The sequence below is a fragment of the Mastomys coucha genome, unplaced genomic scaffold (genome assembly GCF_008632895.1).
Source record: "Mastomys coucha isolate ucsf_1 unplaced genomic scaffold, UCSF_Mcou_1 pScaffold14, whole genome shotgun sequence".
NCBI classification, from domain to species: Eukaryota; Metazoa; Chordata; class Mammalia; order Rodentia; family Muridae; genus Mastomys; species Mastomys coucha.
Window position 1 is genome coordinate 127712474 of NW_022196896.1, and position 27831 is coordinate 127740304.

Below are 27831 nucleotides of genomic sequence, written 5' to 3' on the forward strand. Positions count from 1 at the left end.
CACACACACACACACACACACACAAACCCTCTCATCTAAAAGTCCTGAAGCATAGAAGGAAACAGAGACGGAGACTGGAATGGGCCGGATGGAGCAGCCTTGGAAATCCAGTCAACTTTGCCAAATGCAGTCATTCCATTTAAGAATCGGCAATGATTGGAAGTGCTATGCTCTGTCAATGTCACGACAGGCCTGGCTTCATGCTGTCTCTTGCGTGAGGTGCAGGCTGCCTGTTAGCACTAGCACCTGCTTCTATTCACTTGAATTAGCACAGTGAGAAAGCGGGTGAAGAATCTGGGAGATGGGGACCACAGAGATGCCAGCAATGTTAAGTGAGAATTGGGGCTTGCGAACCTGAAACCTCTTAATTAGAGATGAGTGTGACAGGAAGCCCAATAACCTGACTGTCAGAGAAGAAGTTAGTGACATTTTCATTCCCAGTATCAGCACGCAATCTCCCACCACGAAGGCTGTTTCAAGCTGGGTGCAAACTTTGGGTCCAGTCTTTTAGGCGTGATTGTGGGCGTGATCCGCTCGCCACTCAGAGGTATGAGTCTGCACATGCAGTGCACATGAAAGCCAGAACATGCATGCAGGCCACTGGGAGAGCTAGTCACCCATAGGAACCATCTGTGTGTTCCTAATACTTCAGCAACATAACAGCCGATTTCAGGCCCTGGGCCCTAATAAGATAATTACCGTGGCTGCAGTGGTGAGCGCAATGTGTTTATGGAACACATCCTAAAGTTAAGTTGAAAACATAATCGAGGGGGGAAACTCTCTATGCTATAAAAAGTTTTCCTTTGTGTTAATGGTTCCCACTGCCTCCTTCTGCCTCTTAGTTTCCAGTACGCATTTTTATATACGGAGGCTCAGGGCTCCGCGGTGAACAAGCACACACTCGTGGAAAAGCTACTGTGTAGATTAAAGCCCTGAAATCTGAAAATAAGTCTTTGTTTGTTTCGACTTTCAGAAGCAGCACTAAGCAGAATCCAGATCATTTGGGCCTGGATGATCAAGGGGTTCAAGGGTGACAACATGGCAGGTCCTGAGCTCGGAGTGGCTGTCTTCCAGCTATCCCAGAATTCCCCAGCTACAGGAAATGGCTATTAGACCTAAGAGAGCATATTTCTTATTTGGTTATTTATTTCTTTCAGTCTGGATGCCTTTTTTTCTTCCCCCAATCTACCCAATAATTAAGAGGCAGTGGGTTCTAAATGTTTTTTAAACTTGTTAGCTATATAGTACTTTTGTAAGCTAAATCATGGGGATTTCAAAATATATATAGCAACAAAGAGCTGACGAGAACACAGATGACAAACACAAGATAATCCTCCGCCCACTATCTGATGCATATGTGTACGGCGAGTCTTGTTTTGCCTGACCCTGTTGTGTCTAGGTCCTGGTTTGAAAACTTAGAACTTTCAGTGTAAGGAGGAGGTGGGAAGCCAGCACGCTACCTTGGCAAGTGAGAGCTGCGGCTTCTTTACCTCACATGACGGTCTTAGACAAACTGTCCCTTTTCTGTAAACCTGGGAATAGAGACACTGTGGGACAGGAAGGGGTGACAGAGGTGGGAAGGTCGGGGGAGTGGTGATGAGGAAGAGGGTGAAAGAATATCTCACAGAGAAAGGAGTTGCTGTCCTTTGAATGCAGCTGCCAGGAGATGGATGGAGCTGGGGACAGGGAGATGGGCAGTGTGTTTGGGGCTACTACATCAGAGCTACGGTAAGTGGAGAATCAGAAAGTCACAGGCAAAGAGAAAGCCAGGGAGCTGTTCCTAGATAACCCTTTCTGGAGGTTTGATAGCAGGGTGGCAGAAGTCAAGGACTGGGGGCTGGGGGGTGAGGGGAGTAACAGCTGGACTGCTGCCTGGGCCATGGAATCATTCAGGATGTCCTCTTAAAACAAGCCAACAAGCAGCTGCACAATAACCAAATTCACAGTATTCAAGTTGCCACTCTTTCTCAGGAGCTGTAAGCTCCAAGGGCTAGGAACTCGTTCTTTATGGCTTTTCCTACCATAGTGACAGCACTATACCATGAGCCACTCAACAGACATCTGTTGAACAAATGAGTAACATGTATGATAAAATCAGGAGAAGGACCATGCTCTCTGAAGATGGGTATGAACAGCAGAAATAAGAACCTCAGGGGCTCCAGCAGGGCAGGAGCAGGCAGCTCACCCCTGAGTGCTGGAAATCCCGGTAGGCTGCTTTATTTCCTTCCCAAGTGCAGGAAGCCCTCGGTCTCTCAGACCATGGACGCCAGGCCTGTCTGCTTGGGCATGTGTTGGTGAACTGCTATCACCCTTCCTACGAGTAAATATAAAAATCACAGTCTTATGGCCTCATCCTTCCTTATTATTACTGGAGCCAAATCGAAGCTCCAAGGTGAATACTGACCGCGAAGCAATGACACTCTGGGGTGCCTCCAGGCAAGCTCCACAGAGCCGTCTGTTGACCCTAACATTGGGGGAGCTGTACTCTCTTCTTCTCAGCTTGTAGAAAATAAGCTAAGGTTTTCCTGACATGTCAGCCCCTAACAGAGGTGAGCAAGGTACAAGCAGCTACTTGCAGAGCCCTGCAAGTCCCCACCAGATGCAGATGCTCCTCAGCAAGCAAACCAAGCCTTACTCTGGCTCCCCACTGGCTTTTGATTGGCTGGTCTCTACCCTGCTCACAACAAAGCCAAACACATACAAAACCAAGGCATTGTTGAGACCTACAGGCCTCTAGGTTTTACCGTTCTCTGTGACCTTTTACTGAAATAAGAGTCCTGATGACTGAAAACAAATTCTATTATTTTCAAATAAAGCTGCATATGTCTCAGGAGGCTGGGCTTTTTTGTTTTTTTGTTTTGTTTTTCTTTTTGGTTTTGCTTTATTTAAGATCTTAGCGTGTGAATTTATATTCAGAGCTAAAAGTTATGACCCTGCTAGGGCAGGTGGTGCATGTGTCAGGTAAAAGATTCCAAAGTAGGTATGCACACAGAAATAAGAGCAATAATGGAAACAAAAGCCAACATGTGTTGAGCGCTTATAGTGAACCTGACTCTGGGCTCAGTAGTTTAGTCTCGCTCTTGTTACTGTTGTAATGACCCTCTGGGTACACGTTGTTAATATCATCGTGTTTTAGATTACTGTCATGTGACTCCAAGACTTGAGGTTAAGTTCTGAAAGGCCCCAGAGGGAGCACATTAACAGAAGTCAAAAGCTGGCAGTGTGGCATGGTGTTTACCAATTCTCCCTGTCCCAAGAAGTGCCACACCAGTGAGATGGGAGAGTCAGTTACGCTTGGCGTTGGAGGTACATAAGATGGGAAGAAATGGAGATGGAACAGTTGACCGAGATGAGGTCGAGAGGTAACCTCAGAATTTCAGCTGGTGGCCTTCTCCCTGTTCCATTACCAGGGATGATGAGAGGACTGTTCTCCCTGTTCCATTACCAGGGATGATGAGAGGACTGTCAAATGAGCTTTAAGGTGCTCCTATTTGAAAATCACCCGCGGAACTGTCTCATCAGCAAAAGAAGAGAAGATGCTGACACTTTAAGCAAACGACAGAGCTCAGAGCTCGGAGCACCTGCACTTACCACTACCTCATACTGCCCCTACCTTTGGGGACACTGGCTGGGTAGTGACAGGTCTCTCAACACAGAGGTTACAAAATTCAGGTCAGTCAGACCACTTCTGCCTTCACAGAACAGAAAGCATTTTTTTCAATGTATTTTCTTCAACAGGGCATTAATTTAAATTTTTAAATTTTGGCTAAGGGCGGTCTGAAAACAGCTGTGCATACGTGGGGGGAAAAGGAGGGCCCCGCAGGTACTCACTTTGTTACATGGCTGAATTGCTACCAAAACAGCCCTGGACACAGTGCCCCACAAATTATTTTTCCCTTAAACTGATTTTTCCAGTTAGTTCTGTGTATTAGTTACACAGCCGTCTGTTATTTTCCCCATAGGGCTTTCCTGCTCACAATTCCTAAACAAGCTACTAAAACCCTAGATTTTTTTTTTTCCACAGAAATATTTTGGTTGTTGAGGCTTTCTCTTACCATAATTACTTTCTGAGAAAAGCAGTTCAGTGGTCAGATTTTCCTGAATATTTTTACATTAAATTGGGCACACGGAACTTGGCCCTGGACATCTTGAGGCTGTAAAGCAGACTTCTGGCTGGACTGCTTTCCATCACTTGTTTTCCCTATTAGCCATCTCTTTGCCATTCAAACAAGGAATTCCACGTGAGAACCAGACTTTCTTGCATCCTAGAGAATACATTACAGCCATCCACCTTTACTAAAATAAATGATTTTACTCTTCTAAGGATTTCAGGAAAACAAAGGTCTTGGAAGTAAATTTTTATAAGAAATGAATTAATTTGATTATTTTCATGCTGTGGACCAATAATTGTCAGCCTCCACTGGGCCCCTGGCCTGAAGGCAGCTGGGTAATCAATGGGATCCCACAAAGGCATCTCTCCATGCCCAGCAGTCTCTCTGATCTTTTCTGGGTGGACTCTTCACGCCTGTGTAATTCTAATTTATGTCAACTAGAAATCAAAGAAATTCCAGGAGGCTTTGGTCATAGGACATTGGTACGGACCTTTCACAACCTATTTATGTCTAGTCCTTGAGTAACAGGGCTGGCAGAGCCTTCCAGACACTCCACTGTCCAGGGGGAAGGGACAGCTACCTGCTTGATGCTGGGAGGGCAGAGGACAAGGCCGAGTAGCCTCAAGTATAAACCGGGGTGCATTTTCCTCTAGTTGATAGCTCTGCAGGAACATAAGAACTAAGCATTTTAAGCAGAAGCTTTGCCAAGAGTGGCTCCCTCAATAACGTTCTTTAATGATACCCCAGACGCTGGCATTTTCAAATCAAATGAACAGTGTGTAAAATTAGTTCTGCATGAAGTTAAAAAAAAAAAAGAAAGTGAAAGGGAGCTTTTAAAGCCCCGGCGTTTCTACATCCAACTGCTTTTCACGAGGGTTTGGCATTTGAGAATTGCTACGTTTATGATGTTATTCACTGCTCATAATTCAGGCCTGTGTCTCCAAACTTTGGTGTTAGCACACACACTGCAGAGGTTTCCCAATCTAGCCAGGCCGCCTCTGGCAAAGTCTCCTTTTCCAGCCAACGCCATTCCACGGCGCACCCCGCTTCTCGTCAACCTCGTTACCCCAAACCTTTTTTTATTAACCTTCAGCACTGCATTTCCATTTTCCCTACAGCTTTCCCAGGCATTTTTTTTCCCCTTTCAATTTTGTTCTCTGTCCAAATGAGGAAAATATCATAAGAAACAGACTCGTAGTCTAGGAAGCCGTGCAAACAATTTCTATGACCAAAGTCGCCACTGACTGTTTATTGTTGTGGAAGCCTGAGTACACACATTGCTTCTTGTTACAGTCCCATCGATCACCTACGTATCATTAACTAAATCACTAAATAAACGTGAGTCAAACTGATAGGTGATTTCAGGTCAGCTCTAATTCCCAAGGTCAAGCAAGCCTTTGAACAGTCTCTAAGAATATGAACTCAGCCCAATTCATCAAAGCGGTCTCACACAGTGTTCTCTCCTCCTGGTTTTTACAATGCATTAAAGTTTAGGAGATTATGTGGCGTCAGCTTCAAAACCTTTTAGCATGCTTATCCATCCAGCCATCGGAAAAGCTGCTCTAACAGAGACTTCTTAATGCACCTCCTAACTTTACAACTGTGTGGGGGAAGGCTACACTTGGCGGAAGGCTGGAGGACTCCTTAGGACTCAGCAGTGCTGCAGCCAAACGATTTTACTGCAAATTTACTTAGACATTGATAATCCAAGTACATGCTTTCTCAGCTGCAAAGAATATGTTTCTCATCTGGGGGTAGCAGGGAGGACAGACACAGAGAGACACTAAGCTTTTTCTACAACAAATCAGGGCCATTTTGCTATTATTCTTGTAAGCTCGTAGAAGCTCAAGTGTAGGAGAACCTATCAGTTTGGTGAAATATAGCCTCCAAATTAAACCTAAGCAGCCCCAAATGAAACTTCAATGAGAAAGAAAACACGACTCCTTTCTTTCCCTCAAACAGTCTCACTATGCAGCCCTGGATGACCTGGAACTCAGGGTCTCCACTTCTGCTTCTGTCTCCCCAGTTCTGGCATTAAAGGAAATCACTCCCTGCCCAGCTGACTTCACAGACTCCACCGTCCAGAGAACCCCAGAACACGACTGGGGAGACATACAACGAACAAACACGCTCTGCCCAGCTCTGGGATCATGCTGACCACATCCTTGACTAGGGGGCTAACTGTGATGACAGAGCCTCCTGGCCCTCAGCTGGCTCCAGGTGGTCAGTGGCTGTCAGGTCTGGCTGGGGTGCAGGGACGGGGTGATAAGCAGGCATCAATTTGGCTCTTTAAAACTTCACTAGCTTGGTGACCAAGTCTGGGACACATTCAGCCCTTCTCCATGCCTTGGTACTGGTTTTCCTGTTTCTGGGCTCCATTTAGATGTACTGTATTGCATGGGGACATTTGTTATTATTTTTAATATGTGTAGAAGTGTGATTATTGATGTATTTCTATAGAATATTTAGGTTTAGATGACAAAAAAAACTATAAAAGTATCTTCTATAGTCTGAGTCTACTTGTGGGTGTGTATGCATTGCATTTGGAAATTCAAATATCACAGTATAATATAAATTCCTATACCACTGAAAAGAATAATAATTCAGGATATTATATTTGATAGTGGATAACATTATCCTAAGTACTTTGTTTATATTAATTCATGTAAATACTCACAGTTCTGTGAGATAGGTGCTAGGAAAATCCTCATTTCACAAACAAGGCAAGACGCTTTGTTTGGGACTCTACAACTATTAAATGTGTGAACCCAGATTTGAACCCAAATTCTGGCCCCAGAGGATACGTCCCCTATTATGAGCTTCTTTCTTCACTGTGCAAGCCTTTCTCCATGTCTTGAGTAGAATTTAAAGATGGATGGCATAAATCAAATGTGAAATCTGAACAGCTACTTTAGTTTGGATTTTCCATCCAACTTTCTGTTCAAGGTTTTGCTTGCACTTTGTGTGTGGCTTGGAAATGTCTTCTGTTCTCAAAGAAGCTCCCGGCCCCCCATGTTTGGCTCTGAGCTGACTTGAAGCTCCCGGCCCCCCATGTTTGGCTCTGAGCTGACCTGACTCTTGGGAAGCCAGACAGCAGGGCTGGGCGCCTTGGGCTGAGCTGAGCTGCAGAAGGCACTGTCGGAGGCAGTAGACTCTCGGAACAGTCTCTGCTTTGAGAAAGGATTCAGAAACTGAGCATGGTGTAGGCTACAAACCTTAGGGATAGCAATAGACTCTTTATCTCATTTTGTAGTAATTTGTGCCTTTTTTTAAGTCTAAAATTCTTAAACTTAAACAGCAGCAAATTGCTGGTTGGCACCAATGTGAGGACTGGTTGTCCACTCTAACCAAGAAGAACATAAAGGGTGTAACCTGTGTCTGAAGGTGAAGTTGGCCTTCAGTGTAGGAAGTATAGAGAGCTGGGCTGGAGACAGTGACCCTGCACTTCTTCACTTGGAGTCCTCGGTGGAGACAGCACATGCAGCCTGGCTTTCGGGCGGACACTGGGGAGCTTGCCTCTTACTGTTTTGTGTTTCTAGAATACTCTGCTTATTGCAGACCCTTTAACTTTAAAGTTGACAAGGTTAGCAACAGCATTCTCTCAGCCAGAGATGAGTATTGAGGGAGACTCACTCCCCTGAGTCTCTGGGCTGTTGCTAAGATACAAAGCAAGCAGCTTTCTGCACCAGGCTGAAAAGATACAATACAGTTTCTAGAACATAACTGGCAAAGGTCTGCAACAGTTGAGATTTTAAAACACTGGAAACAACAATTAGATCTATCATCAAAAATGACAAAGCACAGCAGGGTCTGGGGCCACTGTTATTGTGCCCAGATTTGTCTCCATACAGAAAATGCATGCCTTTGAGCAACATGGTTTTCTAGTATCAATTCTTGTGACAGATTTGTCCCTAACTGTTTCTGCAAAGGTGGCACAGACAGGTAAACTGGAATAAGATGGGAATACTTTTTTGGCGTCCACCTCGAGGTACACTCTGGCTAAAGGCAGCCTCAGCACTGTGCAAGAAATGCTGGAATCCGAGTCCAGAGGCTTTGGATGAGCAGCCATCTGCAGGGGTCTGAGAGTTCTCAACCTCCATTTTCTCACTTTTGCAATGCAAATAAAGAATTTATTCTTTGATTTGTTATAGGGAAATTGTGGAAGTTGCAAAGGAGAAAACATCTACCCAGGGTCTGTACAGATAGTCTCCATTTTCCTCCTCTGTCTTCAAATGTTCAGCTTTCACTAGAGTAGCAATCCTGCACTCATGCTGAATCCCAGCCAGCTGTTCTATGGACCAGTGGCTGGGCCTCTGGGGCCATTTCACATGTGACAGGAGAGACAGTCTGATGTGTAGGGAGACACACTGCTTCTGCTTGCCTCCAATGGCCAGAAGAGATGAAGGTGGAGAAATGAAATGAACATGTATGAAAAGCCGAGCTGGCACTTTTCTCTTGCAGGAAATGTAAAATCTAGAACTCTCTTGTCAGACCCTACACATAGCAGTTTGCATGCAGCCTTTTAAACTCTGCTCTGTTAGCTGGGCGGTGGTGGTGCACACCTTTAATCCCAGCACTTGGGAGGCAGAGGCAGGCGGATTTCTGAGTTTGAGGCCAGCCTGGTCTACAGAGTGAGTTCCAGGACAGCCAGAGCTATACAGAGAAACCCTGTCTCGAAAATACCAAAAAAAACCCACCAACCAAACAAAAAACAAAAACAAAAACAAAAACAAAAACTCTGCTCTGTGGATGTAGGAACAAGAAGCTACATTCTACCATGACACTGTGTGATGGTCTTTCTGCTTTTAAGTATAAACGTCCATTATTAATGAGAAATACAAAAATAATTCCGGATTACCTTAGGATCAAGGGGGAAAATGCATGCATGGCTAATGGTGTGCGCAAGTGTGCATGGCTAATGTTGTGCACGGATAACGGTGTGCACAGTGTAGGAAGAGGATGTGGTATTGAGCTGTTTGCTATAGTAACTAGATGCAGAAAACAAACAGGTCTTTCTTACTTTATCACATCTCATCAGGCCCAAGTATCTCAGGGACTTGCTGCTCTGTGCAATCAGGGTGGCTCCTTGATCCGTGATTTCTTTACACCATCCAACGTCCACAGTCTCTATGGTCACGCTGTATCGCCCAATGGCTATCAGTGCTGCGGGAGGAACGGAGAGAGCATTGGCGTTAGCAGGGTAAGGGGACCTCTAGCTGATCACTGAGCTCATTTCCCGATGAAACTGGTTCCTGAAATGCTGTGTGCAAATTAATGTTTCATAAACTAAATTAAATTGGAAATGCTTTAAGAAGGCTTGCCCTATGACAAACCCTTGTGTGCGGTGAATAATCATCCCCTAATTTCCCTTTCATTGGACACAGTCTCTCATCAGTTTATTCATGTCAAGGTTACATATACTTTCAAGCATTCAGATCTGCAGGAGGAATAGATACAAGTGAATTATAGATGGGGCACTGTAAAAGCCCAAGTGCCAGCTAAATGTTATTCAAGGCAACGCTAATAATTCTTAAAAGAAAAAAAATGCCACATAAACACCATTTTGAGGTGTGTTAATAGTGCATGCAAATTTCTTTATACAGCAGTATAATTTTTTCCATCTGTATGTGACCTATAAAATATAAGAGCATATAATATTTTTTCTATTAGTTCTTCTTGGGGCTGTTGGGAATTAAGAGTACATTATACATATAGTTGAACTTAATTGGTGCCAGGCCAAAGAGCAGTAATGGGAATGTATTTGTTCTGGTAAATTTCCTTGCCATATCAGAAATCTTCCTTCTATTAATACATAAAACGAACTTATTAATACATAAAACGAACTTGCCATCTGAAAACCACAGTACTATCTCTGTGTCCTTGATTCCTACACTGTGCATTATCATCTCAGAGGTACGTTAGCTATCCCTTCAAAGCTCCAAAACCCTGAAGGAGCCACCAACCAGCAAGCAGGGCTGTTCTCTGGGGACTCCTGTGGTTTGGTAGGTGAATGTGGCTCTAACATTTATGAAGCATAAGAAATGGCTTTTAATACCTGCAGCCTGAAGAATGTTGCAAAGCACTGACCTGTGATGAAAACCTTAAAAACACAACCACACATTAAAAAGGAGGGAGAGTGCTTGCCAGTCTCCTGTTCTCATGGCATGTTTTCATTTCTGGAACTGTAAAGGTAGGGGTTATTTCTTAAAAACTGTGCTAGCTTCATTTAGAAAGGCAGAATGACTTTCCCATGTATATAAATACAACTCAGGAAACATCACTTGGCACAATCTCTGATAAGCTCCTCCGTAATTTTTTTAAAACTATTGTCCCCATATCCACAGGTTCCTGTAACAAAGTATTTACAGGAAGCCAGATATTTAATGTTTGTAAAACAAGGATCATTGTCCCTGTTTTCAATTAAAAAAAATGTCACAGAGAATTTTTCTTAAGTTCTTGTTACCCCCAGTGTTCATTTAACACCTTCAAATTGGCTTGTGAGCATGTAACAGTAACAGGGATAGACGCAGGGCCCCAGGTCAATCCCATTGGTGCCTCTGACTTGAGAAAACTGTTATTCGATCTGGTACTGGCATTGTTTTCAGGGGTTAGGAATCTCCTCAAGACCCTCTATGATAAAGGAAGTGGGAGGTGGGTAAAAGAGATCCCTTGCAGTCTGAAATGTTCTTATGTGGGCTTAGAAGATGAAAATGCCCAAGTCACAGGGAGGCCCGAGGTCAGTAGATTGAGAACAGCTATGTTACTGAGACTTAAGGCTAACACAAAAGTCCTGGACTATTTGGAAAAGGGTAAAATAAATGACACGAGATGCTTTTCCAGGCTGTCATACTTGAGCAAACGAGGAGTCCACGGGAGCTGTAAACTTGGTTCTGGAGTGACTTGTGTCTGCAGCCTTCCTTTGCTATCTCTCTTGTCCAAATTACAGTATACAACAAAGGCGATCGATGCCTGAGGGTAAACCGGGGCATGCCGGTTTAGTCCTGGCCTCCCTGTCTCCTGAAGCTAGGCTTCAGCTTCATGATTCCCAACACAGTTTATTTCTTCAGTGAACCTCATGAGCGCTAAAGCATTTTCAAGAGCCAAAGACTACCTTCCTTAAGTTAGGTCAGAACCTGACTAAGGCATTTTGGTAAGTGTCTGATTTAGCCTTCACAGGTTCCTTAAAGATCAGGAAAGAAACAGTAAAAGTGGGAACAGGATTTTAAGATGGGGGTCCATACCCAGTCCTGTCTACTAATCAGATATGCACACCAGAACCACAGGGCAGGGCATCACTGACAGGCAGTATCCCAGCAGTGGAACTGTGGTGTGACATCCTGAGCCTAGGTGCCAGGGATACAGACATTCATGGAGCTCACAGCTGGAGGTCAGGGGAGGCAAGGGAGAGAGCACAGCTCCGTCAGTAGACGCTCACAAGACCACAAGACCATTTTTTCTCCATCCCGCTCTACTCCCACAGCCTTCTCACTGCCCGGACCTTAAGGAGAGGCCATCAGAGTTTGTCACTCAGCCATTTGTTTCACCTGGGTATACAGCATTTACTTAATGGCCTAGCTCTCCCATTAAGTTAACTGTACTATGCCTTGTACCCGGCCCATGCCTAGAACAGAGTGGGTTCTTAGAGATGCTATAAATATGCACCATCCCCAGCCCACTCTGTGGGAGTATTCTCAAAACATAGACCGACAGCTACAGGAAATGATGATGTCTAGGTGCATGTGTGGTTGAGGTATGGGCTGGCTTTAGGATATTCTTGATGAAATTCTCCTTAATCCCTCGGTAGCCTTGCAGAACAGTAAGCACTCCATGCAAAAACAACTTGGGCTAAGTAGTTCACAAAGGCTGGCTCTAACAAAGGGGGTGCAGCCTCAGTCCAGGCCATAACGTGATTGGCTTCCTCTGGGCAGGACTGCGACTGCACCTGCTCTCTTCGCAGCTAACTCACGACCTAAATATTGCAGCTTATGGATGGCCAAGAATTTAGTCTGTGTCCATAGCATTGACTTAATGGGAAATTTTGATTATAAAACATATATGAAATAATTTCTCTCTCTTGAAACATATAGTGCCTCTGGCACCTTCTTCATTTGCTGCTCATGAGCTAGCTGTGAAACTGTGATATAACTTCGGGTTCAGCTCTGGCCACTCCGTTTAGTAGATGCCTGACCTCAGGGCGATATTTAACTTGTGTGAGACACAGCTTCTTCATCCAGATAATAGGGATATTGACTGGATGTCTCACCTACTTCACAGGTTCAAATGAGATAATGCACGTAAGGGACTTTTTGCTACATAAATGTCATAGCTGGTTTGGTGTTTCTGCAAACCATGCTAGTGAGCAGTTGATACAAAATGAAAAGGCCTGGCCGGAGCCTGGTGCGGTGGGTCTGAGATACAAGCTACCTGAGAGGCTGAGACAGGAGCATCAGAAGCTCACATTAGCTTGGCCAAAGGGCTGGTTCAAGGTTAGCCTGAACAACTTTGGGAGAGTCTATCTCAGAACTGAAGAGGCTAAGCTCAGTGTTGACATATCCGCCTGGTGTGCATGAGGCTCTAGGTTCTATCTCCAGTGCCACAAAATGAAAGACCTTCAAGCGGTCAGGCAAAGCAATGCTCTGGGTGAGTGAGTGCTCCATAAGCGCTCTGGCATGCGCCATTACCACAGCCCTTGAACTGCCCACTCTCAATTGGAGATCTCGAATTGTCAACTGCACCTGTGCTCCTAGGCTTGTAAATGTAAATATGTGATTGCTACCTACATCAGAGGCTGTTGGTATACTGCCACAGTATTTACTGAGCTTTGAAAAAAATAAGCAACATTACCTCCTAATTCCAAGGCAATTTCAATACACCTTTTTATGTGCTAAATGCAACTAAACATTCTAAAAAAAAAAAAAAAACCCACACAAATTAATGAGTTGCTCAGTAATTTTTATGCTGATCAAGACTAAACATAAACCTACTGAGAGCTATTTCCAGAGACATATAGGCAGGAGACAGAATGACTGCTAGACTCAAGTATATACACATTTAATTTTGATCAAGAAATTCCACTTCTAGGGTTCCACTTTGAAAATGTGGGTCGAATATTATAAAAGTATGTGTGAGTTTATTTATTATAAGGGAAAAACAGGAAAGAGCCTAGATTCCACATACAGGAAGGTGAGTGGATAAGCCATGTTATCCACTCCCACCATGCCTGACACTGAAGAAAAGGAAACAATGAGCAGAGATGAAGGCATAGGCTTCCCGAAGCTTAAGTGGAAAGAAGAAAAGTAAAGCAATGTGCTACCACCCTCCACATACCAGAAAAAGACACAAAATGAGCACGGACCAGCTTATCTGCAAACCGAGGTAAGGGCTGGTAGACTATAAGAGGAAAGGCGAATCTGAGACGTAGGTGGAGGATGAGGCAGGAAGGCTGCTGCTTAGAACTCCTGTTTCTGAAGCTTTGATTTTCTCAACTATTGTGGTGTTTTACATCATTTCCAAAACAACAACAACAACAACAACAACAACAAAACCAATATGGAGAACTCAAGGAGAGGCACAGTCACAAATGAGCCTGATGGTACAGAGAATGACCGCATGACCCGGGAGGTGGCACAGTCACAAATGAGCCTGACTGTACAGACAATGACTGCATGACCCGGGAGGTGGCACAGCTACAGTAAGCAGGGTGGCACTTAAGAGATTATTTGCTTTGGAAATAACATTCTGACTGGACATTAAGACTATGAACTAGCAATTCAGTAACTAGTGCTTTTGTGAGCTAGGGGTGTCAGTTATGACAGGCAGTCTTTTCACTGCTAAAGAACTTACAGATATGGACAGTCAGGCGACTTTTATAAGGAGCCTCCTTGTACTGAACTGGGATGCCAGTTATTAGAATGAATACAAGTTCTCAGAATAGATAATCAACATGTTGGGTGAGTATGCATGTTTTAGTAAACACACACATACCCTTGGCAGTTCCTGTTGAGAGGGATTAGGAGCAGTTACTACTATGGACTTTCAATGTCTAAATACCATTCACCAGTGAGAGGACTCGGAGCTTGCTAGAGAAAGGATTTCTTATAGAAAGGGATTAGAGAAAACCAAGTGTCAACGTCAGAATAGAAGGAGTTTTAAAAATAATGAAGGTATATCCAAAGGACCTAGGGAGAATGCCAGTGGTAAATGCTGGAACAGGTGACCACAAAAACAAATATAGTAGTATTAGATTCATACAAAATATATCTATAGATCATACAGATAAAAACAAATGAATAACCAGTCATAGATGAGCAGCCCATTCCTACAGGAGAATGGCACCTGAATAATGTAGACAAAATGAGAGAGCTAAAGAAGCATAATTAGGTAAAGACTATACAGCAATAGTCACAGGCATGATACACGAGAGATATACAAACCAGTTAGTTACACTGTAAAGAGGAACAACAACAACAACAAACTGGGGTAGTGGCAAAGGCAGCCCTCGTTAGCGTTTTGCAGAGCAAGAACCCTAACTTTGCAGTGGGCAGATCCAGAAGACATGCCTTAGCCAATGCTCAACGTGAAGTACACACAACAGAGATACATTTGCCCCCTTATTATTTCTGTAGCATTCCCGAAGAAAGGAATAAGCTCTGTCTCATCATTAGAAAAATCGCACTGCAGACTGGCAAGAAGGCTCACATCAAGGAAGGGTGCTTGCGCTGTAATCTGGTGATCTGAGTTTGCTTCCTGGAACCTATGTGAAGTTAACTGAAAAGAATGAACTCCACAAAATTGTCCTCTGACCTCCACATGTGTGCTGTGGCATGCATACACCATCCCCACATCACACAATAATAATAATCCATAATAATAATAATACTATCAACAACAAAAGTGAACATCACATCATGTAAAACTCAAATGAGCAACATTTTACAAATTAAGTCACCATTACTTATTAGAAAGGGTCAGGGCAGGAGAAAGAACTTCAAACAAACAACAAAAATAAGCACCTGGAGCCGGGGGTGGGGGGGTGGGGGTGGTGGCGCACACCTTTAATCCCTGCACTTGGGAGGCAGAGACAGGCAGATTTCTGAGTTTGAGGCCAGCCTGGTCTACAGAGTGAGTTCCAGGACAGCCAGAGCTATACAGAGAAACCATGTCTCGAAAAGCAAAAAAACAAACAAAAACAACAAAAAAATAAGCACCTGGCCATAAACCAGGAGACTCAAGATGATATGACAACTAAATACAACTCAGAATATGAGTCTGGTTCCTGGGATAGACGTGGAGATTAGCTTCAAAAACAGTAAGACTGGAGGCTAGAGAGATGACTCAGCAATTAAGAATGCTGGCTGCTCTTGCAGAGAACTGGGTTCAATTCCCAGCACTCACATGGCTGATTATAACTGCGTGTAACTCTAGCTCCAGGGGATCTGACACCTTCATACAGACATACATGCAGGCAAAACAGTAAAGCACATAAAATAAATCACTAGAAATCCCAGTAAGATTTTGGCAAGATGTGTAGCTTAGTTAATATTATCGTTTCAACGCTAATTTCCATTCATTGTAATAAAAACTGCTAATTTTATTACAGTTATGTATGTTGTCGACATTAGGAGTATCTGGGTCCTAATGGTGTATGAAATTTCTACTATTTTTCTAAAAGTTTTTATGAAATTAATATTGCCTCAAAATAATAACTAAAAGCATGGACAAATGAGCAAATGAACAAAAATTAATGAACTAAGCCTTGAACTAAAACTGTTTAGGAGACACGGGTGTTGTTTCCCCAGTGAGGGCTCTGAAATATACATGTTAGGGCAGAGTACATCTCCCTCTAAGGAGGATGATGAGTCATAGAGCACATTAACAAGCCTTCAGACACTGCCCTGCCTTCCCCAACTCCATCTCCCACCATGGAGCTGGGTGCTCGCAATACAATCAGAAACGTCCTAGTGCTTGAAAGGCTAAGGGTTAAAACTGAGCGGCGGGATTAACTTCTCTCATATCACACTTGGATAAAAGCCATTTGTAAAGAAATTTCTTGGCACGCTTACAAACGGATAAATATGAAAAACGGTTTGTCTCTGTAGAAGTCACAGAGGCTACAAAGACAAAGGAATGACACTTTCAGAGACATCTGTTGTTATGTCGCTGGCCCCTGGGAAGACTCCCCACCCACAGGGACTAGAGTTCCTCCTGGCCGCTCAGGAGAATCACAGGCTCCTACTCAAAGCACAGATGCCTAAGTGCCACCCCCGGAGGGTCCAGTTTAGAAGTTGTAACAGCTCCTTGGATCCTGGTGTGCAGCTGAGGGCTGAGATCCACTGGATGGATTGACCTACAACTCTGGCAAAGTCAGACAACTCCAAACAAAGCACTCACTTTGGCAGATCTAAAGAGTACCCATGTTCTACCACGTTAAAACAAGGTGGCCTCTTACATGGCAGCTACTTGCTAATGACCCAACACTTTCTAATGGCCTTATGTCTTGTGTACTTTATGCAATGCTGTAGTCTTATTACATGCAGCTTAGCAGGTACTGATTGCATTCTATGACAAGTTTTCCTGATTCTGTTTTTATAAAGAGAAACTACCTATCTACACACCTATCTACCTATCTATCAATACAATAAATATACTGTATTAACATAAATATATATTTGTATTTTGTAACTTACATATCTATGTATCTAACTATCCAGCATCCATCCATCTGTTTATTTTTAACACAGGATGTAACAGGTTTTCTGCACCTTACAACTGTATATTATAGAACTTATTTTCCTTTAAGTAGATTGTAAACACTTTGAGGCACTGAGTTTGGACTATACCTTCATTTAGGAACACTGAATCTCTGAAGATAAACTTAAAAGAAATTATTTTTCATAGCTATAAAGCAAATGAAGAAAGTTGCACACAAGAAACAACATGGCAGAATCCTTCAAGTCTCTACTTTTTACTTCCACTTCTCCAGCTGGGTGAAGGCTCATCTTGGCTTCCAACCACGGACTGGCCACTTTAAGAACTTACAGAAACAGAAGTAGACGACAGACCACATTATGTTTGGGAGGTGTGGCCACAGAGCTGTGTATATTGGTGAGGTGATGGGCTCATCCTCAATGCTGTGTATGGTAGGCACTCCACTCTCCCAGGAGCACTCCGGTGATTGACACTGGGGGCTCCACTCTCCCAGGAGCACTCCGGTGATTGACACTGGCGGCTCTTACGCAGAACACAGCTGGGAACATCAGCAATTATGCTTTTCTGTGGACACATGCTTTCACTTCATTCTAGAAATACATATATAGGAATGGAATCTCTAGCTCAACGTGTTTGAGTCCCCCAAAGACTACCAGCATCACCACACTACTTTACACGCCCCCAGCATGGCACGGCTTCGGGTTCCCTCACGCTGTTGCCGCTACTTTATAAACACGCCTGACTAGCACTCTAGGGGCATGAAGAGGGTTAAGGTTTTCATTTCCCTGGGAGGAATGGTTTTGTGTATCTTATTTGATATCAGACATTTCTGTTTTTAGCAGAACAATGTAACAAACATGCACAGATATCAATTAGGTTAAGTAAATGAGGATGGGAAGGTTGAGATGTGACATTTAAATGATTAGGTTTAGCAAAAGAACAGTATTAGAAGTAAGAAATAATTTTCAAAAAATTTGAAGGAATTGCCAGGATAATATGCTTTTTCTTGTGGCAGAAATATGAGTCCTTAAGCAAGAAAGTAAATGTAAGAAGGTAAGGGATGTGGAGAACTTTCCAAAGCTGTGGAATATATTTAAAGACATGAGATTTCTGCAAATCAAGTGAAAAATTCATATAATACGATCAACTGCCCGGCAACTTTGGCTAACACTAGACTCTGAATACAGAATAATCTCTGATTTGAAAGATGCTGTACCCTAGGCCACTGATTTTACACAGCTGTGACTGAGTTCAGAGCAGCAAAACCCCCACCAACCTGGCTTGTACAGAGAGCAGGCTTGCCATGGCCTCTTGTGGGACAGTAAACCATATCAGGAAGCTTGGTGGGTAGAGTGGGTTGAGACCCCGAAAACTCACACCTGAGAAGGTAGGTGCCTCCCCTCTCCCTGCCAAATTCTTGGCCTGGAACATATGCTACACTCCCCACATAAGGAAATGTGACCTGTGGTCACACAGGCCCAGGCCTGAGTTCTCCATGCTAACAAGGAGTTAGCATGAGGGAGTTCCTAGAGTTCCTGAGGGTTGACCCTCAGGAAGCTCCTCTTCCCTTGCAAAAGGTTATTTAATCTTGGGTCCACCCTGAGATGTGGGTAAGGTATGTATCCATTTTCCGTGATGAACACTTCCTCAGGCCATGCCCCTGACTCTGCTCCCAACTCCTAGTGACTCAATGATGCCTAGTTGTCCAGGAATTGGGGAGACCCTGCTCCCAGCCCTGTTACAGGGCTGTGGACCTCCCACACTTTCCGACTCCTCTGTGCGGTTCTCCAGTGGCAATGGGGGTCTGGAAGCCAGGGTAAACCAAGAATACCAGTTTCAGCTTTCCCACATCTCAGACTGTGCTTTTCCACTCCTCGGGCAGTGTCTTGGGTACCATAAGAGCAGTCAAACTCCTCGAATTTCGCCTCCCAAGTGTCCATGCCCTGAGGTGGGCGGAGCACGGACCCGCAACCTCAGACCTCTATGGCAAGGCTTCTCCTATCCCTAACATCCGGAGGTGGAGAAGAACCTCTGACCTCTATGGCAAGGCTTCTCCTTTCCCTCACATCCTGAGGTGGAGAAGCAAGGATAACTGGCAGGCTGTGTCTACTTTCCCTCCTTTTAGGTAAACGAGTTGGTAATAAGAATAAGTTGGTAATAAGAATAAGACCGAGTGAAGGTTTTTCTTCTGCATGTGTGTGTGGGGGGAGGGATGGAAGGATGGAGAGAGAGGGGGGGAATGCACATGCACTCTAATGGTTGAGAGCAAGGGTAAGTGCTACCCTTTAATTCATAAACATATATTGTTTTCCAGGCAGAAACACACTAGAAATATGGTTGGGTATGTAGTAACTATTTGTATACACCTGACTTCCAAAATACAGTAAGTGAGAGTGTATTTAGAGCCCTGCAGACAGCCTTGCTGTCATGGCTGAGTCTCCATGGTGCTGTGCTGGTATAACCAACCTTTGGAAGGATCTCATTTCCCCTGACAAGAAGAAGAAAACAAACAAACAAACAAACAAACAAACAAACCAAACCCAAAACACCACTCTAACATTAGCAGAGATTATAAAACCTCTGGTTCTATATTTCTGTTTTATTCCAATCTGCATAAAATACATCCTTTTCAAAATCTTGACATTGTATTAGATATCTTCACTTTATGAGAAGTGAATTCAGGTTTACAGTACGTTAATGTGCTAATATGGAGAAGAACTTCAATGTCTGTTTACCTTTCTGAACTGAAGTCTCCAGACTAACCTAAGAGAGCACCAGTGCTAAGTAGGCATGAGCTACAAATGCGTGTGTGACCCTAGGAAGCAGTCAGTAGTGAGGCACGGAGGTTGTGGAGACACACATGCCAGGCATGACCCTAGGAAGCAGTCAGTGATGAGGCACGGAGGTTGTGTAGACACACGTGCCAGGCATGACCCTAGGAAGCAGTCAGTGATGAGGCATGGAGGTTGTGTAGACACACGTGCCAGGCATGACCCTAGGAAGCAGTCAGTGATGAGGCATGGAGGTTGTGCAGACACACGTGCCAGGCAAACACTGGCTGTTTTCTGAGGCAGAAGCAAAGGGAAAGTAGAGAACACATTCTCTTGTTTCTTTTAACATACTCCCAGTGCCTACTATGTGCCAAGTACTTTTTTAGAGACTAAGCATAAAGGGACCAATCCCTTGCCTCAATAGAGCTTATATTAAATTAATTTGAGCATACCATTTGTCAGGTGACAATTCTTTTAGGGGGAAAATAAGAGAGGAGCTAGGGGTGGGAGTGTTCCAACCCTTCACAGGGAAAGTGACATAGGACCAGTGCCTGGAGGCAGTCGAGCAAGCCTTATAGATACTTAAGAGAAAGTCATCTACACTGGCAGGATTGCAAAGGAAGTCCATGAGGTGGGAAAAAGGCTGGTCTCTTCTAGAGGGATGGGGAATGGTTTCAATAAGATCACCAAGTTAATGAAAAGACAAAAGAGTCAGAAAAATCATCTTGTAGGTTACCTAACAGTATTGGCTTTGGCTCTAAAGGAAATAGAAATCTGGTGGTGGAATGTGTGTGGCAGTAGAGGTGGCATTAACCCAAATCTTCAAAGCTGCTCTGGGTTCTGGGCTGGAAGTAAGAAGAGAAGCGGAGAGACTTTGGAGGATGAGGCCACTGCCGTTTTTCTAAGCAGGGACTGAGATGGGGACAACCAAGGTGAGAACCATAGCATTTGGTGATGGGGGATGAGTAGGGAGAAAAGGAGATTTTAAGGATGTCAAAAGAGCTGGGTGTGGTGGCAAATACCCCCAACTTCAATTCTTCTAGAAGTAGAAGAAGGAAAACCATAAGTTTGAGGCAGCCTGGGATACACAGGAAAACCTGAATTTGAAGCCAGTCTGGCCAACCTAGTGAGGCCCTGTCTCAAAATAAAAGCAAATGGTTGTGGGTGTAGCCCAATGCTATGGTGCTTGCTTAGCACACACAGGTCCTGTATTAATCTGTAGTGCTGCTAAATAAATAAATACATACATAGAAAAATCATAGCATTTAGACTTAAACAAAATTTCTTATATAGATTTCTACCAAGTTTTTTTTTTTTTTTCTTTTCTTTTCCCGTGTCTATGAGTGTCTAAGTATCTTTGTGTTGCTGGGAATACACTGGTCTCCTCCACTCCATATAAACTCCAGCATCGGGGACAGACCAGCCTTGATCATCTCTGCCCAGCCCAGCACAGCATAAGGATCTTGCTTGACTCTCTAGCCTGTTTATCTAAAAATTTACGCTGCAATTACATGCACCCAGGAGGAGTTCTGTTATGCTGCAGCGTTATATTCACTCTTCTGAGCAGCTTAGGGATGTCAGCTACTCTGCTGACTGCTGATGTCTTTGGGGAGATGACAGAGGCTCAAAGTATTGTGGCCAGAGCAGTTCCCCAAGTTCTACTAGAACATAAACCAGAGACTTCTGCATTGTGTTCCCATCCGTGGGTTTTCACCGAGTCTAGAGAGCTCCGGACGAGCACATTTACTAGTGTTAATATTTAACCTCTCAAAACTGGGGGTCAGCTGGCAAAAGCACAACCCCCCTCTAAGCATGGAAGTGTAGCTCAGCTATGTGCCCTTCACTGCGGCCAGAACATCTGTGACTTGGGCTCCCATGGAATGTGGGTTATTTTGGTATTTTTTTCCTTATGGGTATGTGTCCGATATTAGCAAATCAAAGAAAACAGCATGAAATTCAAAGCCTTTCAACTTGGGATCTTGTGGTCAGTCGGGTGGAGAAGTGGAAGAAAACAGACATTAACTATCAGTCTTTGTTTCTGATTTCCTCTCTTATTCCCCCCATTTGCATTCACTGGGAGTTTACTTTCTAACGTCTGTCCTTCAGTAACCCCCACATCCAGAAGGAAGGCTCATGCATTCCATTATGGGGACCAAACTGTCAGCTTAAAAAACAAGAGGAAAAAGAAAAGAGTAAGAGATTGGAAACGCATTAACAGAGTATGCAACAAAGAGGGAGGGTATGTATGTTGTGCTTAATAGGTGAGGTGTCCCTTCAGATAGCTCACATGTAGAAGGCTTTGTCTGCAGCTGGTGGCACAAGTCTGGATGGGTCTGCAAATGTTAGGGGGCAGGGCCTACTCGGAGCAAACAGCCGAGGGGTGGGGGTGGGGTCGGGGGCACTGCTGGTGCTGCGCATTGTCTGCGCTCACTCTGTCTCTCACTGGCTCCAGGCCACCTCGAGATGTGCAGCTCATTCTGCCACCCATGACTGCCACAATGCTTTGTTTCCCATTGGCCCAGATACGGTACCAGGCTGAATGACTGTGGCTGAGACATCCGAAGCCAGGAGCTCACTTAGCCTCTTCTCCTATTAGGTTCTTAATGACGGGCACCTTGTTATGGTCATGAAAGTCTAAATGATATATAACCGGAAGAAAGACCAAGATCAGAGACTATACAGCACAGGCATCACGTGACAAGATGCCAGTCCTGAATCTGCTCATTAGAGTGTGGTTATGCGTGACACACACGGGAAAGGTACCCAAACAAATGCTTATTCTTGAATGCTAGGCCATGGACTGACCTTTGAAAGTTAGTACTACCAGGGCTTGGGTTCCAGAGATATATTCACACAGTAATCTAGACTTTTTTTTTTAAATGTTTAAAAGCAAGACACTTCAGAATTATTTTTCTCGGGTACAATCCAAAATCCACTAAACTCCAGGTTCTGCAAAATATTGATGCATTCCCTGGCCTGGAATATTCTGATTCAGTGGTCAGCCAATAGGTGCTGTGTCTTTTAAGTTTTTTTTTTTTCTGCATCATCAAATGATTGTCGTCCACTGCCAGGTTTAGAAATTACTGATGAAAGACGGCAGAGTGATGTGTTTAATGAGTCTCTGACGTCTAGGCAGCGTTTATTTTCTTCTTGGTACTCTGCCACCATTGACTGGTACATAAACTATATAACACTGTGTGGTTTAGAAAAAGCTGACAATTGGCAGCATTTACTTCCACACTGCAGTGATGAATCACAGCCCTCGGTGTCTGCCGGTAATTAACTATCCATTTGTATGGACTGGCTGTGGCAATATAGTTCACTTCAACAAGGAAGGAAAGGAATTTGGACAGAACATTAACAGTTGCTAATACCAAGCAAATAGAGTAAATTGGATTTATTAAAAAAGAGTATCTGTGTGGATTTTTACCCACAGAGCTGATATAATTTGTCTAGCTTTCTAATTATAGCTGGGACAGAAAATGGCTGAACCCAAGGACCTCTCACGGTACCTAATAAACTTTTACTTACAGGGAGAACATTTCTTGGGCTGGAGAATGACAAACAATTTACTAAGCTTTTCCAGAAAGCTAGTGAAAGGTGTGTCCCCTATATCCAGCTGATGAATTAGCTTTAGCTAATAATAAGTATCACGAGCCAGGGAAGCAGCAGCCTGTAATTATTCTGAAAGGAAGGAAGGAACAGATCTGATAAAGAGACTAAGTCACTAATCCCTGTGGGTACGGAGCAGGCGAGAAGCTGATTTTGCCAGGAGTTTAAGGGGAGGCGAGGGTGAGGGACTGTTTTTACCTGCCTGGGATCCACTCCCACTTTCTGGTAAAAACACAACTTCTCAGTTTTCCTTGCCTTGGGATGCAGTTTGAGGTCTGTCATCAGAGGCTCTCTGCATGTGCCCCAAACCCAAGTTTCCAGTCTCAGGCATACACATCTAAATCTACCTTGAAGTGGAGGCTTAATAAAATCTGGAGTCTACCTGCTTTGGAAGGAGGTCCCTAAAGAGACTAGTGTTAGTCATGCCTACCTGGAGACCCTGTATTTTGTCCTTTCCAAAGCTTACCATACTAGTTTTTTATTTTTATTTTAGAAGAGTGGTGGGTTGAAAAAAAGAATAGCCTCCTAGAGTCTCTTATATTTGAATGCTTAATTACCAAGGAGTGGTACTATTTGAAAGGATTATAAGGATTAGGTGTGGCCATGTTGGAGGAAGTGTGACAGGCCCAGTCTCCCTCTTTCTCTCTGTCAATGTATTTCTTTCTTCTTGTTCTATATTGTATTTATTAAGTAGGTGTCGTTCACTTCCAAAGAATCTTAATTATTGTAGGAAATTACGAATATTTGATATTGTCTCCCATCCAAGTACTAACCAGAGCTGACCCAGCTTAGCTTCTGAGATCATAGTAGATCAAGTGTGTTCAGAGTGGAATGGCTTCAAAGAACTCATTCATTGTTTTCCAGCATTTTCTCAGCATCTTCTTCACACAGACAAATCAAACAAATATATCCTCACTCATTATAAAATTAAATTAAAGTCCACAACTGGCTTTCACGTTGTACTTGATCAAAACAACGAAACTGCACTGCAACAGAAAGAATTCTAGAATGGACAATGAGAGATAATTCTTTCAAAAACCTATAAAATTAGTCCTGACCTAACAGTATATTCCTGTAAATCCCATCACTTAGAAAGCAGAGGTAAGAAGCTTTTCAGACTAGGTTACATAATAGTCTGTTTTAAAAAGAAAAAAATGAAAACATTGAACATGCGGAGTGGCTGTAGGCCTCCTCCATGCAGGCCTCCTCCATGCAGGCCTCCTCCATGCAGGCCTCCTCCATGCAGGCCTCCTCCATGTAGGCATCCTCCATGCAGCCCTCCTCCATGCAGGCCTCCTCCATGCAGGCCTCCTCCATGCAGGCCTCCTCCATGCGAGCTTTAGACAGACTTCATGATACTTTTGAAGGCCAGGTGGAGAAGCCGAGGACTTTTCCCCCTTCTCCATGTTTGTTAGTTGTGTTGTTTATAAATTATTGAGTTTTGATGTTTCTATCTGCTTTGTAATCACAGTTCTTACGGCTGTTTTTCTCTGGCTCTACCCTTAGTGGAATAAATACTAAATACTTAGCATAAGTTTGACCACAACTTTAGTACAATGATCTTTCTTTTCACTAATCCCTTGGAATAGCTAGATGATATCATCTAAAGATTTGTTCTAAGGCAAGGATCCACGTATACTCCCCGAGTTCCTGCACGCATGAGGAAGACCACGTATACTCCCCGAGTTCCTGCACGCATGAGGAAGACCATGTATACTCCCCGAGTTCCTGCATGCATGAGGAAGACCACGTATACTCCCCGAGTTCCTGCATGCATGAGGAAGACCACGTATACTCCCCGAGTTCCTGCACGCATGAGGAAGACCACGTATACTCCCCAAGTTCCTGCATGCATGAGGAAGACCACGTATACTCCCCGAGTTCCTGCACGCATGAGGAAGACCACGTATACTCCCCGAGTTCCTGCACGCATGAGGAAGACCACGTATACTCCCCAAGTTCCTGCATGCACGAGGAAGACCACATATACTCCCCGAGTTCCTGCACACACGAGGAAGACAGCTACCCTTATGCTTAAGCAATAACATGACTAAATATTGCATTTGGGAGTCATGCCTATTTTAATCTTCAGAGCTTTATAAACAGGTACCCCAGTGTTACTGTGCAGAAGCATATGTCTGACCTGATTTTTTCCTCTTCCATATGTGTCTTGCTTTTAATGTCTGGAAGCCATATGGCTTTTCCTTTGTCTCTCAGGATCAATATCTTTATCAAAATATGTTTTCATAATTCTATAGTGATTTATTTTCCTGGAACTTCTGAGGTTTAAATTTTTCCTCAATGCATTCAAAACCCTTGAGCTATAGGATCCCTGGGCTTGATCCTTGCTCTGTCCATCTCAGGCTCCTCCTAATCCTCACACCCCCAGACACAATGCTTACAAATGTATGCTGGGTCGCAGATGCGGTAAAGAATTCTGTGATGGTCCTTTCGAGGTATTTCTTCTTTGATTGACTGGAAATGGTTGTCTGTGGTGAGCATGGGGTGAGGGGATCAGTGAGCTAGAGCTGACCACTCTACTAGCAGCTACTAGGAAATCCTTATGACTGGTTTCTTTAGCTTAAGTTTCTTATTTTGTTTTCCTGACAGCTCTTCTCAGATGGTTAACATCATAACTACCTGGGTCATTCTGAGTTGATTTCTGGAACTTTTTCTTCTCTCTCTTATCCACACCGCCTCTGGAAGTCTTCTGCAGCTGAAGGTGGCAAGTGATGCAGATGGCTCCTCAGCACAGCGGACCCCTGGAGGAGAGTTTTTTTCTAACATCTGTGGTGTGTGAAACTGAGACCCAATAGAGAGTTCTAACTATTCAGACTCATGACTATAATCAAAAGAATGTTAGATATACTTTGCTCAGTGAGGATACCCATTTTTTAGGTCAACTACAAATATTTCCTAAGGTATTTCTGCTCCCAAAGTTAAATCAAGTTGATAAGGTTAAAAGATAAATTATGTGGGAAATTATTGAACTGTGAATTACTTTTATTAGTATTTATTGTACTGGTACTGCATATAACATAACAAAGGGACAAAAAGGTGAATGAAATGGTCCTTGTCTTCACTCTCAGTATGAGAGGACAATAATTCAAGCAGAAGGTTCGTGTTGCATCATGACTATGCAAACACTGTTGGCTGCAGGCTGAGCACTGTGCTGAGCCACCACTCCCTTCTCAGTTTTAGCTGTGTTCCTTTGACTCCCATCTTATTAACGTGCTGGTAAACATTGCCTTACACAGTCCCTTACATTTGCTTCCTGGCTCTTATTCACGCCTCCTCTCACCCCCATAGAGGTTTATTTCTTTCATGATGAATACCCTGTGAAGCGTTGGTGGCCCTTAAGGAACCTAAGGGCATGCGTGTGTCACTGGCGCACTGAGCAGCTGAAGAATGGACAGCGGTTCAGGTGGAAACCGTTTGTTTTCTCTCGAGGTGGAGGGTGCTACTTTCCATGCCGGTCTCAGAGCTTCAGCCCTTCTTGCCTCCAATCTGCATGGACCTCAGGATTCTTTCATAGGTGTGTTAGAATTTGCATTTTGTTCTTGATCTGAAATGTTCACAACAAGCCTCCCCTGTACAGATCTATTCTCACACAGGGAGCTGGGCATCTTAACGCCCATTCAACTTGAAAATGATGGTTTTTCTTTTTTCTTCTTCGAGGATGTGATTTCTCTTCCTCTGTATAAATAATATTAAAGCAATTTATTTATTTATCACCATCTACTTTGCCTCTGTTTCCTCTTGGCCTCATTATTATTTGTTTGTTTTCTTGTCTCTTTTATGTCTTTTTTTTCCTTTGGTCATATGTCCAGGTGCCTAAAGATAACTTGACCTTATCTCTCAGGTTTCAGGAGGATCCAGAGCCTTTGAAAGGTGGGCCTTGCCAATATGCTCAGACTGAAATCTCTTTGCCAGGGCGTCTTTATGATAGCTTCAGTGGTATTTCTGGTTTTATTAGAACAGTTTTCATGTCTCCTGATATGTTTGCCAAAAAATGTGCTCGTATCTTCTATCTTCCTTTTTCTATCATTTTGTCCTTAAACAATTCTCATTTACAGAAATGGCTGATTTGTTAAGTACGTGTACTGCTCTTAACAAAAGATCCAAGTTCAATTCCCAACACACACATAGGGTGGCTCACAATCACCTGAAAGTATAGCTCCAGGAAATCCAAACACTCTGAGCTTAAGTGGGCACCTGCACTTATGTCTGCAGGGAAATGTAAACACACACACACACACACACACAGACACACACACAGACACACACAGACACACACACAGACACACACACACACACAGACACACACACACACACACACACACACACACACACACACACACAGACACACACACACACAGACAGACACACACACACACAGACACACACACACACAGACACACACACACACAGACACAGACACACACACACACACACACAGACACACACAGACACACAGACACACACACACACATAATTAAAAATAAACCTTACAGCCGGGCAGTGGTGGCACATGCCTTTAATCCCAGCACTTAGGAGGCGGAGGCAGGTGGATTCCTGAGTTCAAGGCCAGCCTGGTCTACAGAGTGAGTTCCAGGACAGCCAGGGCT

At 43.7% G+C, this 27831-nt stretch overlaps 1 protein-coding gene across 1 annotated transcript in view; it reads right to left on the reverse strand.

Moving 5' to 3' along the window:
* Fbxl17 (F-box and leucine rich repeat protein 17) overlaps positions 1-27831 on the reverse strand; it is a 426380-nt gene that overhangs the window by 12111 nt on the left and 386438 nt on the right. Inside the window, exon 8 of the mRNA XM_031368580.1 lies at positions 9133-9275. Coding sequence (XP_031224440.1) covers positions 9133-9275 — 143 coding nt within the window. The remainder of the gene's footprint in view (positions 1-9132; positions 9276-27831) is intronic.